The 14,757-nt window shown below is 50.7% G+C and overlaps 6 protein-coding genes across 6 annotated transcripts; 4 read left to right on the top strand and 2 right to left on the bottom strand.

Annotated features, from left to right (window-relative positions):
• Window positions 1-323: 323 nt before the first annotated feature.
• QC764_103660 (uncharacterized protein) lies at window positions 324-3,446 on the top strand (the record flags this gene model as incomplete). Its single annotated transcript, XM_062941600.1, is given in 7 exon segments — window positions 324-419; window positions 474-650; window positions 712-1,035; window positions 1,098-1,836; window positions 1,889-2,708; window positions 2,763-3,361; window positions 3,370-3,446. Coding segments are annotated over 7 exon segments (2,832 nt in total).
• Window positions 3,447-4,568: 1,122 nt separating this feature from the next.
• On the top strand, window positions 4,569-7,013 carry QC764_103670 (uncharacterized protein). The gene is made up of 3 exons (XM_062941601.1): window positions 4,569-5,318; window positions 5,375-6,658; window positions 6,713-7,013. The coding sequence occupies exons 1-3, from the start codon at window positions 5,100-5,102 to the stop codon at window positions 6,839-6,841; spliced, it is 1,632 nt and encodes a 543-aa protein (XP_062804476.1). The 5' UTR covers window positions 4,569-5,099; the 3' UTR covers window positions 6,842-7,013.
• Window positions 7,014-7,182: 169 nt separating this feature from the next.
• On the bottom strand, window positions 7,183-7,689 carry QC764_103680 (uncharacterized protein; the record flags this gene model as incomplete). Its single annotated transcript, XM_062941602.1, has 1 exon — window positions 7,183-7,689. One exon carries the CDS (start codon window positions 7,687-7,689, stop codon window positions 7,183-7,185), a length of 507 nt encoding a protein of 168 aa, XP_062804477.1.
• A 408-nt stretch (window positions 7,690-8,097) lies between these two features.
• Window positions 8,098-8,638, bottom strand: QC764_103685 (uncharacterized protein; the record flags this gene model as incomplete). The annotated part of the gene is made up of 2 exons (XM_062941603.1): window positions 8,098-8,506; window positions 8,532-8,638. The coding sequence occupies 2 exons, from the start codon at window positions 8,636-8,638 to the stop codon at window positions 8,098-8,100; spliced, it is 516 nt and encodes a 171-aa protein (XP_062804478.1).
• Window positions 8,639-9,648: 1,010 nt separating this feature from the next.
• QC764_103690 (uncharacterized protein) lies at window positions 9,649-11,553 on the top strand (the record flags this gene model as incomplete). Its single annotated transcript, XM_062941605.1, is given in 2 exon segments — window positions 9,649-11,476; window positions 11,483-11,553. Coding segments are annotated over 2 exon segments (1,677 nt in total). The 5' UTR covers window positions 9,649-9,870.
• Window positions 11,554-11,998: 445 nt separating this feature from the next.
• Window positions 11,999-13,450, top strand: QC764_103691 (uncharacterized protein; the record flags this gene model as incomplete). The annotated part of the gene is made up of 2 exons (XM_062941604.1): window positions 11,999-12,107; window positions 12,158-13,450. 2 exons carry the CDS (start codon window positions 11,999-12,001, stop codon window positions 12,550-12,552), a joined length of 504 nt encoding a protein of 167 aa, XP_062804480.1. The 3' UTR covers window positions 12,553-13,450.
• Window positions 13,451-14,757: the final 1,307 nt, after the last annotated feature.

Raw genomic sequence — 14,757 nt, forward strand, 5'->3', positions numbered from 1 at the left:
GTTCCCCTGCGCTACGGCAGTCATGGGAGCCTGATGGCTTCCAAGCTGTTTTGGTCACTGGTTGGCGCCCAGGGGTAGTGAGTGAATACTGCTTACTCTCTCGCCCTCCTTTTGTTTTTGTGGCTCAGCAGCCCCTCGTCAAGGTGTGTGCATTGCTCTTTCCGCTCGTCGCAACTCCCTTTGCCTACCTCGAACTGTTATTTTCGCTCTTTCCACTTTTAATCTGGGGCCTTGAGAGCAAAATCGACCTGACCTGACCTTTTCTTGTACGCGTCAACCAACTAACTTGGCACCTCCCCAGTTCACCAGCCTAAGCCTGGACAATGGAGGAATACGTCGAGTTCTACCAGACCTCGTGCTGGTCCTATAAGCCCAAAGCCATCAAAAAGGTCATCGAGGAACTTGCTGCACAGCCAGTGGTGAGTTTGTCCTTCATCATTCTTTCTGTAACCTAGCACTAATTGCATATGCAGCACAATGGGAGAGTAGAGGTCCTGTACGACCTCGAGCAACGATGGTTCAAGATCACCTGCCATCAAGACGACGCCGAGACTCTCCGCCGGCGATTTGCGGCTGTGGCTGCAGAGATCGAAGAGGATGCTCTTGGCTCCGACTACGAGAAGGTTATAGGTCCAAGCTGCTACTTTGACGTATGATTTTTCTTGTCGCAGTCCTACCGGAACCGTATCGAACAGTTGCTAATGATCGTAGACCGACATCGACAATGAATGGATTGCCGGTGAACAAGAGTACCTGAACCTTCTCCGGTCCCATGAGGCTAAATTCAAGGCGTATGCCTTCCCAACTGCGCTTGCCAGTTTCCAGTTCAAGACCTGCTGGGACTCCCTCGAGAAGCGAGACGACGGACTTACCCTCGATCATGTCGTGTCCGACGATAAACTGTCACAAATGGAACAAGAAACCAACGTGCGCATCGTGACAGACCTGGGCAAGTCACTGGTCTTCATCGGATCGCACACCAAGGGTTGCATTCACAAGGCCAAGGGAAAGCTGGACGTCCTGCTGGCCAGTAAAGTCAGCACCATTGCCCTCCCCCTCCTTTAGCCAGGAGATCGTCTGCTCATAATTATCGATAGAACATGGCCCTCCTCTCTCTTCGAAATGACCATGTCCTTTTTACTGACAACTACGTCGATGAGAAACTCCGTCCAGGTCTCATGGTTGATCTCCGATACATGACCAATATTCACCCAAGACTTACCTCGTCGACATTGCTCGATCCAGCGACTGTCAGAAGGCTGGACGGGGCTTATTCGCGCATGTATGAACAAGGAGTTTCTCTGCGGCTATGCCCCTACAGTCACAAGAAAAAGTGGCATGTCTCCCTTCTTGGCCCTCACATTCCGGAGCCAAAGACACAGCAGAGATACGTTTTGAGCAGCCGTCCGACCATGCTTGAGAAGGACTCAGATGAGCGCCCTATTACAGCGCCGGTGTCACAAGTACAAGCGAGAGCCACAACTACTGAGAGCCGGGTGGTTATCTGGATGGAAGGTCTCTCGATAGCGCCCAGCTCTGAGCTTCGCAACAATGATCTCTCAGCTGAGCCCTGTGTGCATCCATTCGACCTTGAGCAAGATAGTTTGGGTCCTCTAGTCGACGTTCCTGCGATATCCACTACCGCCAGTGCAACGGAACTCATAGATATGGACAGTCCTGGTGGTCTCGATGAGGCGGCTCTGAATACACCTGTTCGTCCGCCTCAGGATATTGTGGAAGTCCCAGCTCCACCGCTTATTACCGTCGCTCCTAGTGGTGAAAGTGGCCATTCTCAGCATTCTGGGTCGACTACACGCTCCTTGATGGAATTCAGCGGCAAGTCCCCCTCCCCCAATAACTAGGTAACATAACTAACAGGCACCTGTAGATGATGATGTACCTACCCCGACACCTTTTAAATATCACGATGACTTCAGCACCAAACGCTTCCACGCCATGAACCAGCAGTCTGGTCACACTGCCAAGAAGGCAACCCCTGCGCCATCTGCCGTTTCGAAACCTGCGTCGAAGGCAACGCAGAAGACCTCAAACGCGGTGGGCATGGCAGCTCCAAGCTGGACATACGGCACTGTGCCTTTTGCCGAGAAACTCAACATGGCTATCGCAAAGCTCCTTCACAAGGCACCTTACCGACGAGGCTGGGTTGAAGTGCGGGTAGAGTTTGGTCGTATCCTTCTGGGAGACTGTGATGAGAGCGCTCTGTCGTTCAATTCTGGACAGTCTGCTGCCGACGGCTGGGATAACCAAGTTGTTGTGTACATGTTGGAACAAGCCTCCCGGAAACTCGACACGGACAAGAGGCGCAAGGATCTTCGATTCACCAAAATCCTCACCACCCATGGATGCGATGCTGAGGCGCTTCTCAACATGTGGAATGATGGCAAGCAGATTTGGGATCCGGAGCAGCGCAAGGTTGACATCACATACGCTATTCATTGCGAGATGAAGCGCAAAGGGGAAGAGCCGTATCGATTTGCTATTGAGACACGCCAGAACGATACCGACTGTTCTGTGATGGTCAAGCCTTTCCACCCTATACATGATGGCGATGGAATTGCGCCCGTTTATGTCCATGGCTTGAAGCACAACTGGGATATGCGGGTCATGTTATCACATGTTGACCATGATGAGGTCGACAAGCGTGTCAGCCGCTTCGCCATGGTTGTTTTTAACAGTCTTCAGATTCGGTATGCTGCCTCTCCTTGACGCTTGTATAACTCGCTGACTAAACTGGCCAGCAGGGATAACAACGGCCCAAACCTCACCTTCTGCGTTCCCAACTACTCGGCGACTGTCACAGCTGTTAGAGCTCTCACTCGATGGTACTACCCGAGTATTGATAGACAAAACGAGCTTCAGATTACCGAGGTTGAGCAGCTTGACATGGATACGATCGAGGATATCCCCAACGCCGCTCCAGGAGAGAAAACCAAGAGGATTCATGCCCATCCACGCCTTCCAAAAGCCTGTCAAATCAAACAGCGCCAGGGTGACTTTGAGCGCTGGTATGAGGCCGCAGTGCTCTCGACCCAACTACAAGAATCTTGTCAGATGAACTCTGGGCTCAAACTTGGAGATGTGGCCGCGTGGAGTCCAGAGGAGATGTATCGATATGGTGGTTTTACCACCCTGTATGGTCCTGCTATTGCCATGCTCAAACAAATGGACAAGATTGGTCAAAATGAAGACAACAATCTCTCAGGGGTGTTTGGAGGCCTGCTGAAGCGGGCGAACGACCCCCCACCTGGTGTTCCTGGGTCTTTTGGGCCTTCCAGTCAGCACTTGCGACCGCACCCCCACAGCCGTGGTGGCAACACTGGTTTTTATCTCGAGACGTGCGGTCAGTAGTCTCTGCTTCGGCCAATGCGGCCTCCAGAACAACGACTGTGAGGAGCGAGAAGGGAGAGGCGGGTGAGATATGGTGAAGATGGGTATTTGGACTTTGTAAATTTGAGCTCACTGTTGAGATGGAGGCTGATACTATGCGAGTAAGCTGTGCATGTAAGATTGTTAGCTATGCAAGATATCAATAAAATGGAGCAATACTGTTCGGACACCTAATTTCTACATGCCGGATCCTCCACCCACAGAAAGAAAAGCCTTTTAACTACATTTCTTGTACTTTTAAAAGAGAAGAAATATATTGGGGTATTTTTTGACGTTTAATTTATATATTCAGGGTAAGATTTTGTATAGAAGTAGTGTGAAAGTATCAAAGTAGTGTGAAAGTGTATTATTTATAATACTAGTAAGATCTTAATAACGAAGAGAAGACTACATTAATGTAATAGTTTTAAAAGATGTCACGGTTTTGGAAGACAGTGGAGACGTAAGGAACAATCAGAACTGGACCGGACGATAGAGCGGGGCTCACTGTCCAGGAAGACGGAACGGACTATTGAGATTGGGACCGGGGACCGTGAGCCCCGCCGCGGTCCCCGGTCCAGTATCGGCCAATAAGGAGAGGACCGAGGACCGTCTGGAAGTCAACGGTCCACGATCTCTAGATTTATATATACGGAGGAACTGGCTGGTGTAGATAGACAGTTCCGCAGTATGCAATACAAGTCACAATCGTTGGTATCTAGACTGTTGTGATTGAGACAAGCCATTTATTGTACACTGTTTAGCTGTACCGAACCAGGATTTTTCAGAAGTGCCTTTAACCAGTATCCCTTTCAGAGGTTCCGGATAGGGGTTCGTCACACTGGGTAGATATCCATGGTAAAAGTAGCGGAGATTGTAGGAGGTAAATTTCTTAAGATTTTTACGTATTAAACCCTAACTTCGGGATAGGAGATATGTATAAGATAAAAGAGAACTACGTATAAGATCGGGAGGGCATATATAAGATGTTGAGGGAGGCACCTCGATTAAGTCTCATTTGTATATATATATACTTAAGTATCTTTATAATTTTATTTAAATCTAAAGATTATGGGTGAAAGTGCTGTGGACGGGGGTCCGACAAGTCGAAATGGGGGTCCCGAAAAGTATTGCCCATAAAATGTTTTGACGTTTGTACTTTTTTTTTACCATGGCCTTGGGGAAAGTAGCCCCCAAAGCAAGGGAGCACGTGCTCAATCTGTGGTCTTCATTCCTTGGCAACTTTCTGGAATGTTCACCAGTTGCAGGGTAATATTGAAACTGTGCATTTCCTTCCCCGGATTCTGATCGCCGGAACCATTCTAGCTGCAGGACATCCAACCGGTGAAGCTATGGCGTCATTGGGCTTTGGTGCCACAGAGGCACAGAAAAGCCAATTAACTCAGTTCTGAATCAAGCTTTTCCGGCATCGGGAACGGGCACTGGGGGAGATGGCGCGATTGGAGTGCGTTTAGACGTTTTCCCCCGGATCTTGAGGGTGGGAAGACCCAGATTAGGGGTGGGATCGTCGTTTAACAATTGAGGTTACGGTTACGGTAGGACGACTGCACAAGTTGACAGCTGTTTTAAGGGCGGGGGAGGGAGGAAATGGGATATGGAACTGGCTTTTTTTTCATCTTTTCAATTTGTTTGTTACTATTTACATGGTTCTTGTGTTGTTGTGTGCGAGTTCTGAGGTGAAGTGAGTTAGCATGGTGGACAACACCGGTGCCATCACCGCAGCAAGCGGAAACAGCGACGGTGACGACAAGAAGGTTGGGGCTGGTGTAAACGGTGGGGGAGAAAACGAAAGAGACAACACCTCCTCCCTCTCTTCTGGCTCGGGCTCGGGGGAGTCCGACGACGCGATCCTGCCTAGGGGGCAGGTCGATCCTGTGTATGAGGAGAAGGCGAGGATTCTAAACCGGGCGGTAATGTTTCCCCCCAACTCTTCCCAATCGTAAATCATTACTAACTGAGAAAGCAGATCCAAGAAATAGGCATAGGACCCTACCAATACCTCCTCTTCCTCGTCGTTGGCTTCGGCTGGGCGAGCGACAACCTCTGGCCCGTCGCCACGTCCCTCATCCTGCCCCCCATCGCATTGGAATTCCTCCCTTCCCGCCCGGCATACCTCACCCTCGCGCAGAACATTGGGCTTTTGGCAGGGGCGATATTCTGGGGGTTTGGGTGTGATGTTTTTGGGAGGAAGTGGGCATTTAACCTCACGCTTGGGATCACGGCCGTGTTTGGGATGTGTGCTGCCTCCAGCCCAAACTTTGCGGCTATAGGGGTCTTTGCGAGCTTGTGGAGTTTTGGGGTGGGGGGAAATTTACCGGTGGACAGTGCGATCTTTTTGGAGTTTCTGCCGGGCAGTCATCAGTGGTTGTTGACTGTGTTAAGTGTGGACTGGGCGGTTGCGCAGGTGCTGGCTACGTTGGTTGCGTGGCCACTTTTGGGCGGGATGACTTGTCAGGAGGGAGGAAACGGGGGTTGTGAGAGGGGGGAGAATATGGGGTGGAGGTGGTTTTTGATTGCGCTCGGGGGGTTGACGTTGTTGATGTTTGGGTTGAGGTTTGCGGCGTTCAAGATTTTCGAGAGTCCCAAGTTTTTGATGGGGCAGGGTAGGGACGAGGAGGCTGTGAGGGTGGTTCACGAGGTGGCGAGACGGAATGGGAGGGAGAGCGGGTTGACGGTGGAGGACTTGAGGAGGGCTGAGCCGGAGGGGTATGTGGCGAGGACGGATGTCAAGGTTGCCGTGAAGAGGAGGTTGGAGAATGTCAAGATGGAAAGGGTGAGGGTGTTGTTTTCGACGAGGAAGCTGGCGTGGTCGACGGGGTTGATTATGGCTATTTGGGCATTTATTGGGTTGGGATATCCCCTTTACAATGCCTTCTTGCCGTATATTCAGGCCACGAGAGGAGCCGACTTTGGAGACGGGTCTACTTACCTGACATATCGTAACTCCCTCATCATTGCCGCTGTTGGCATCCCGGGAGCGCTTCTTGGAGGATATCTGGTCGAGCTGCCTCGCTTCGGCCGAAAAGGGACGCTGTCTTTGTCGACAGTCTTGACCGGAGTGTTTTTGTATTGCTCGACAACGGCACTTGACTCCCAATCGCTACTCGGCTGGAACTGCGCGTTCAACTTTACGAGCAATGTGATGTACGCTGTTTTATACAGTTTCACGCCAGAACTGTTTCCAACACCCCAGAGAGGGACGGGGAACGCTTTGACGGCTACGTGCAATCGCATTTTTGGCATCATGGCAGTGAGTCTTTCGTCGTTGTTGATTGTGTGGATGGAATTGACTGACAATCTGTAGCCTATTGTGGCCATGTTTGCGGATCTACGAACTGCTGCGCCGGTCTACACCAGCGGCGCTCTTTTCATCACTGCCGGAGTTTTGGTTCTTTTGTTGCCATTTGAGTCAAGGGGGAAAGCGGCGTTATGAGCGGTTCTGAGGGGTAGCTTAGCCTCGTGATGTTGGACTTGACCGGCGTATTGGTTGAGGGGTAATGGACTTGGATATTATGATTGTAATGGCGAAAAGCAATGACATCTTGACTTTCTGAACCGAAGACTTGAGAGTAAAGGGTAGTTCTGTTAACCTTGTGGCTGCCTCGTGTTCCGTTATGCCCTTCCAGCGACCTAAATATACACATAATCGTCACATTCTTCTCCAAGATCCTACATCAGCCTTGCTTTCTCATTTTGTGCCATCATCCGTGATCTCATTCCATCCATTTGCTCCCCGTCACCCATCACCTTCATCCCTCGCACAATAACCAGTACTTAATGCAATGAAGTCCAAGCCCCGACCCCCAAAGCCCCCAATAGCATCCCCGTCCTTCCCAGATTCAACACCCCCCACCAATCCACCAGCTCCTTCGCTCCCTTCTCCTCACTCTCACTCACCACCACCGCACCACTCGTCGTCACCCTCGCAGTCAGATCCTCCTCTCTCTTCAGCAGCGCGTTATTAGTTCCCATCATCAGAGCCAAGGTATAAGGAATAACCCCCACGCTCAAACCTCCAGCTGTCGTCCAGAGGTTTCGATGAGCAGGTGACTTTGCAGCAAGGTAGAAAAACCCGATCGCCGAGAGGATGGACAAAGGCGGCATGTGGGATTTACCCGTTAGGAACACCTTCTTCCACTGCTGGAGCATGAGCGGGGTTGGGGAGGTAAGCAGCAAGGGGGTAATGAGGGTGGAGAAGGTGAGGGAGAGGCCGGTTGTGAAGGCTGTTAGGAGGAGGGTGGATGTTTTGATGAGGGGGAGGGAAGGTTTGGAGAGGGACATTTTGATGGGTTTTGAAAGAGGTCAACTTTGGGAAAAGCAATGGTTTTTGGAGGAGATGTAACAGAGATGGTTGATGATGTTAATTGATAATTGTCGGACAAAACGTTCAAAGTGGGGCACAAAGGTCCGGGCGGGATTGTCGGGATCGGCTGCTTTGGCTCCGGATGGCGGGACTCGGTGACCTATTCCCGTTCCGCCCGAAAGTGTTGGTGACATCAGTACAGGTGCTCTCATGTTTGTGTGCGTCCAGCCCAGCAGCACTGCGCAAGTGTATACATTTGGATCAGGCGCCGCACCTGCAGTGTTGGGTCCTGTGTCATTCTTCAAGAAGCAATAATGTCCGGTTGGTCGGCAGATTGTTAGCAAGGCTTTTTCTTGGAGAAGTTAAGAGCCCAAACCTACGCCTTTTCACCAACGACGCAGCTTGATAAAGACTATCCCCTGGGGTAGGAACATTTCAGCCAACGCAACACGGTATGAAAGATTGTACTCGGCGCAAATCTGGATGCACTGGTCCAGGCTCTCCACGCGGACTCGCAAAATGTCGTGTGACCGATAAGATAGGATCACATCGGAAAAGTCTGTTGAGCACAACTTCATAAAGCTTGCGTTTGAATAGGGCTTCCCGTTACCCTCGCGAGGTGTATATATCGTTCCGTTAAGCTCTGGGCAGCCGCCGTCTGTAGCCACAGTACCGACCCTGAGATTGCTGGGAACTGTACTAGATGGGATTACACCACTTGATGTTACTGTTGCCATAGTTTCACTTGTGTTGCTTTTGCGGGGTATCGTGGTTGTTGGTTCTGATTGCGATGTGCTGTTACAGTCAAGTCAGTCATCGAATGCTTTGCCAGCCGGGGTTTGCATACCTTGGTTGATGACTCGCCGCCAGCACTCCAGCATGACCGCCTCCAATTCCGCCTGCCAGTATCACCACCAACCCGACCATGACTACCCAAAATACCTTCACCGGAAGCCCAAGAACCTTCGGCTGGTTTACCGGAGACTTTTCTTTGGTGGTGGATGTAATTTCATGGCCAAACGAAGCCCCAGAATATGGCCCATGATCTTGATGCTGCGGGTGTTCATGTGGTATTGCCTCCAGCCCAGGACAATGGAGCGATTGTGTTGTTGGGCTATGACTAGGCTTGATACGTGTAGTTTGTCAGAGAATGGAACACAAAATTTATCCTCAGGAGTGGATGGGAGCATTTTGTCTGCCGCACGTTGAAAAAAAGAAACAGAGGGTTATCAGACTTGATGGGCTGGGGCAGTTCTGACCACTTAAAGCCTGTTGATCAAGGCTCCCATCTTGTTCATAGGTTCGGCGACCTAAAGTTGGCGATGTGGCCAAGTGCTACTCTAGCTACTGCTGTGCCGTATGGTTTGATGGAAAATAGATGAATTAAGATTCGCCATCGGCTCAGTCATAGTCTTCCGCACATATGCTTTGGCTTTGCCATGATGATCAGCATGACGGTTGTGCCGTAGCAGCCCAGTCGACCATCTGTCGCGGCTGGTTGAACTTGGTGTAACAGTAATATGGCCAGAATCAAGGGGCACTCAAGCTAAAATGAAGTCAATGGTAAGTAATGCTGCATTGAGTCCCCAAGTCCAGGGATAAACCGTTTGACAACCTGGAGGAGTTGCCTTCTACGACCTCAAAACCCACCCTCCCTTGTGATAGACATCAGGTTGCGATGACAGCCTGCGGTAGAAGCAGATTTTTTTAAAAGAGTGTTCATAAGAGTCCGTTGTTATGCAATAGAAATTGTGCGTAAATAGAACAGAACGTTAAGAAGTCGGAACTCAGCATCAGCTTTGAGAAATGAGATGAATATGAAGCTGAACCCACAGAAGCAGGTGTGGGCGCACAGACCATACATCAAAATGCCAAGCTGCAGGGGTGTAACAGAAAAACTGGAGAAGGCACGAACTGTGCACGGACGGCGTCAGCACGAAAAACATCAGAAAAAAATTGAGGCGGTTGTGATGCACTATAAGTGCAAACATCGCTGATTGAAAATGAGTTTTTTGGCCTTGTGTGCTTGTCGCCAACCATGATTCACTAGATGGCTTCTCAATCAAGGTGATAAAGTCCTTGCCCATCTACCAGCATTCTCCCCACTCCATTTTTGCCTCTGTGGCTGCCCGGCAAGAGCTGTTGTGAAAAAACTTACAATGGCGCATCACACCAAGCGCTCTCACAACAATAGACTTGTTGTCAATGGCACTGCCATTGTCAACCACCCATCATCGACGGGTGTTACTGATGCCACGCTTGCCCAACAAACTGCCTCCTTTTCTCACACCCTACTTGCTCGCAGAACCAGTTCATTCTGCAACAAGTCGAAAGCAACAACCACCAACTCGTACATCAAAACATCTGCCAAAGCACTTATTCCTCTTCTATCTTCTTTGTCCTCAATAGCTGCTGCTCACACGACCAATATCAAAAAGTCCCGACTTTCATCTGGGCCCCAGACCTTGTCTTCTGCGACCACTAAGTTCCTGTACAAGAGACTCCGCAAGCACGATCGCGCGACCTCCTCCTATTTTCAGAAAAGAAAGCAGTGGAAGCGCACTCACCGCCGTGTTGCTGTCAGAATAATGACTTCTCCTGGCCAACCCGGCCTCCCTGCGGCCTATGAGCCTTTGTCAGATGAAGAGACGGTCAACCAGCCTATTTCAAGCAGCGCCAATTCTTCCAGGAGCACCTCGCCTTCGGATAGCAGCAGTAGTCGCCAGCAATCAGAGTCTGTCACCTCAGTGTCTAGCTTTGCGTCTTCGCAAAAGAGTACCGATGGCAAGTCTGAGGAGGTAGAGGAGAAGGAAAGAGTCAAAACCAAAGTCGAAATTAAGGTTGAGGCTGCCAGCATCAGCACTCAAGCCACCGAGGCAGCTGCCAACACTACCAGCGACACCAGAACCAACCCGGCCAAGAGGAAACATGAAGAGACTGGGGATGACCCGACGCCTCAGCCGAAGAAGGTTGTGAAGTCAATCAGGCTGGTTATTAAGAAACCCACTGTCGCTATCTCGCCGCCGCCCTCCGCGATAGGCGCCGCCACCGAGGAGCCCGCTCTAATGTCTGGAGCTCGGGCTAGCCCACCACCTCCCATGGCAACTCCTGTCGCTAAGCCTACCACCAAAATCATCCTCAAGCGGCCTTCTTCCAGCGTTGCCCCCCCAGTCATGACCCCAGCCGTTGGCAATAACGGGAATCACGGGGAAACGGCCAAGCAGAAGAAGTTGAATAAGGGGAAGCGCAAGCTCATCGAACAAGAGGATGATGATGACGAAGAGACCATTCCCGCCCCAAAGAAGGCCAGATACACCAAAAACACCTACCAGGGTCCAGACAAGCCCTTGCAAAAGATGGAGTATTTTGAGCGCCGTCGTCACGAAATGCTTGCTGATCCTCTTGGGTATGACGACCTCGTTCGGGACACGAATAAGCAGCCTGATGCCTACACCCGAAAAAAGTTCTTGCGATGGGAGAAGCATTACCGACACCCCAAGCCTGAGAAGTTTGAGATGAGCGGTGCGCTCAATCCGCCAGACATGACTTCTGCACTTGCTGGCACCCCCAAGAAGAAGGGGGGAGAGAGCCTCTCCAGGAATGCCCGGAAGCGCGCTCACAGGAAGAGAGCTGAGGAGGAAGCCAATGCTTTGCGTCGGGAGAAGTCACGGGAAAGGCCCACATCTGGCGGGGAGACAGAGGGCGAGGAGAAGCTCACTGGGAAGGGAAAAGGGGTCGCCAGGATTGGGCAGGGCAAAGACGGCAGTATAGGTTATTACAAGCAACAACAACAGCGCATGAAGAGCACCGGTAGACAATACAATGGCGGTTCAGATTATTGATCATCTTTTATTTTTATTTTCTCCCACTGTGGGAGGAGCATCGTGGCTTGGAAGCTTTGGCCAAGGGCTGGTTCTTGGCTGGGGCCATGGGGAATCAATCCTTTTTATTCAGCTTACCCGCGTTCAATGTATCTTTGAACGACAGCAGTGTCGATGTCGATGTCGATGTCGATTTCAACGATCACAACACCATCTTGTTAAGCTTATGCACTTGCTTACGTGTCTCCCCCCGTCTGTACTGTCTTCAGTTTGAGTTCGTCCATTTTGCTAACAGTATGGTCGGCCACGCGAGTTCGTAACAAGCCTCCGCCATGAGGGAGCCACCTCTCAAGCCGCTACCTGAGTTAAACCCTTTCTCTCCTGTCCCATGGTCGTGTAATAAGCTTTCCTCCTCTCACCACTAACCTCATCGAAAATTTGCAACGCAAGACATACAGTTAACAATATGGATCCGCGGTACGTGGCCCTCTTCATCTATCCCGACACCCGTGTGCCATCGATCGAGGGCCCAGACGGACTTGCGGTCACCATGACATATCCGTTCGGAATATCCTGTAAGTTCCAAGATCCCATATGCGAGAGGACGACTGACCATCTGCGGTAGTAGCGAATCCTCAGCTCGGGGGTCGATATGAGACCGAAGATGAAGAGACCTCCCCACAAGCCCAGGCCACGGAACGACAGGCTGTTTTCCCAACTGATGAGCTCGGTTCTCGAGGCCGGAAAAGAAGCTACACCCTCGCGCATCAAGACGATCAACAACCGGTTCCCATTCTCCCAGGACACTTGGAAGGTGTTCTCCACAACGAGGAGGAATACGCTCGGCTCACCAAGAGGGGGCGATACGAGTTTGCCAGGTCTGGAAAGGAGCCTCGCTTCGAGGATATTATGGCAAACTTGGATGATTTCATGGCAAGCTTAGAAGATCACTTGCCCGAGCCTCAGACCACTGAAAACAGATATACCCCAGCAATCTGTCCGTGTGGCGTCGAGTACTGACTGATTCCGGATTGGGAGAGGGATAAGAAAAACTGGATCTGTCGATGGGCTGCGTTGATCTAGGATGATGACGGGAACGGGAGATATGATCACGATTGTTCGTTGGGACCTATATGGACGACATTCAAGCTCGATTTCTGGAAGTTGGTCTTACCAAGCGACTGATAGCCCCTTTCTTGGGGTGGAACCCATGGGACAAGTGCTGGCGGGGGGGGGGGACTCTATTCACTGAGTTTACTTATCACTGATTGATAACCCTATCTCCTCCGCCATCAGACTCGCCACGGAGCCGTCTACCAGTTTTGTTCCCGCCAACTATACCGGCTTCGACGTTGAGTCGGTGCTCATGGAGAAGTTGCCCAGCATTGAGCAAGCGACTACTGCCACAATTTGCGACCCCGACATCCCGCTTCCCCCGGTCGAGCTTGAGGATGCAATCGCCCCCAACTATATCTATCGAGAGCTGAAGAACTTGGTAGGTTCAAGACTGCGTAATACATATCATGATGAACTAACGGTATTTACAGGTCCTGATCTCGCGGGGTTTATACCTTTGACTCCGTTCATTGGAGAAATGTTCGAAACCAGCTGCCCAAGAGGTGACGTCGCCGTTATCTGGAGGCTTTCTACCAGCTCAAGAGCCGGCCCTTCACAGTTGCAAGAGAAAGCGTTACAACAAAACGCCATACCCTCGCCATCTATGAATCGCAGGTAGTTTAGCCATGAAGGTGAGCTCAAAATGAAAGCCAATGTATTCTTGATGATCTACCACTTAACACACCTACAAGTCATGGAAGCCATAAGGATCGAGAGGCTGCCCCGTTGGAAGTGTTCCTTATGTCATGTGGCTCCATTGCCTTCCCACTCGGATGCTTTCATGAGCCAGACTCCTGCCGAGCGCGGGCAAAAGCGACAGAGACGTTCACTGACGCCATACTACCCCAAGAGGGTACCTCAAGCCAGTCACACCAGGGAGGACCCTGACAACCAGGACGAGAACAACGACGAGAATTCCCGCCCGACCAAAAGACAGCGGGTGATCCACCACGACACCGTGTCTGTGGCGCCCCCCAGGACTCTTGACTTTGAGGATATTCGTTGTTCAGCTTCGCCAGAGACCCCCGACTTCGAGAAGATTGATTCTTCGGCCTCTTCAGAAACTCTCGACTTTGAGAGACATGATTCTCCGACCGCTTATGAGCCCACGCGTTCTTCCTCTGGCCATCCCACCGCCATTGTTGATCAATTGTTTGATTCCGATACTGTAGCCCCTTCTCCCGAGGCTGTCGAGTCTGTGATGAAGTCAATTAAAACCGACGACGATTGCGAGGAGTATTCTGAGCTTCTATCGTTCTTGCCGCTGACCAGGTCCGTTCTTCCCCGTGAATTCATTCCAAGCTTTTATCTTTCTGAATCTTACTAACGGGCTATGGCAGTCACGCTCATCAAACAATTTTGGATCACTGGACGGAATTTATTGTGGGAATAGACCCAACCGAGCTCGAGAACGAAGCGGTTGAGTCGGTAGATCTTGGTGTTTGGACCACTGATCTAACTTTTGGAAGGAGGGTTGTCCAACTGGCTGGAATCAATCGTCGAGGTCGGGGAGAACTGGGAAGATGACACGCCCAGCTCAGTTATTCCATTTTCAAGGAACGACCAACGCGACACCATCAATAGGGGGAGCGTTCATGATCGGTACCCACGAAGTCCCAGCTTCAGTCCCAAGACGCCGTCCGTTTGGTTTCGTACTAGTATCATGTATGTTAGAGTCTGGAGTGTACCAAATAAATGGACAGAAGGGGTCAATTAGCTCTTTACTTCATATTTTGTGCTGGGAATGACCGAAGACTACGACTAGCTCCAGCAGGAGCGGAAGAAGATACTCACTTAAGCGTCTCCAGAAACCCACAACAGATATAGAACGGTTTATAAAAAACACTGCTTACATACTTCCCATCGTTAAATTAAGTTTCCCCCCTTAGTTTCCCTGTTCTAAACCTACTACTTTGAGAAAATTTTCCTTGATAACAAACTATAATAGCGCTGATAAAAACCTTTACGAATATATGTTAGAAGTTTATTGCCCATGAGCACAGCAAATCCCGAAGCCGCCTGGGAATGGGAAGTAGTGCCCGGGATAAGACACTCTCGGTTGTTTACCTTTCCCATCTTCTTTCTCCTCACTGGAAAACCAGTCCAACT

Source organism: Podospora pseudoanserina, chromosome 1, assembly GCF_035222485.1.
Source record: "Podospora pseudoanserina strain CBS 124.78 chromosome 1, whole genome shotgun sequence".
Taxonomy (NCBI): domain Eukaryota; kingdom Fungi; phylum Ascomycota; class Sordariomycetes; order Sordariales; family Podosporaceae; genus Podospora; species Podospora pseudoanserina.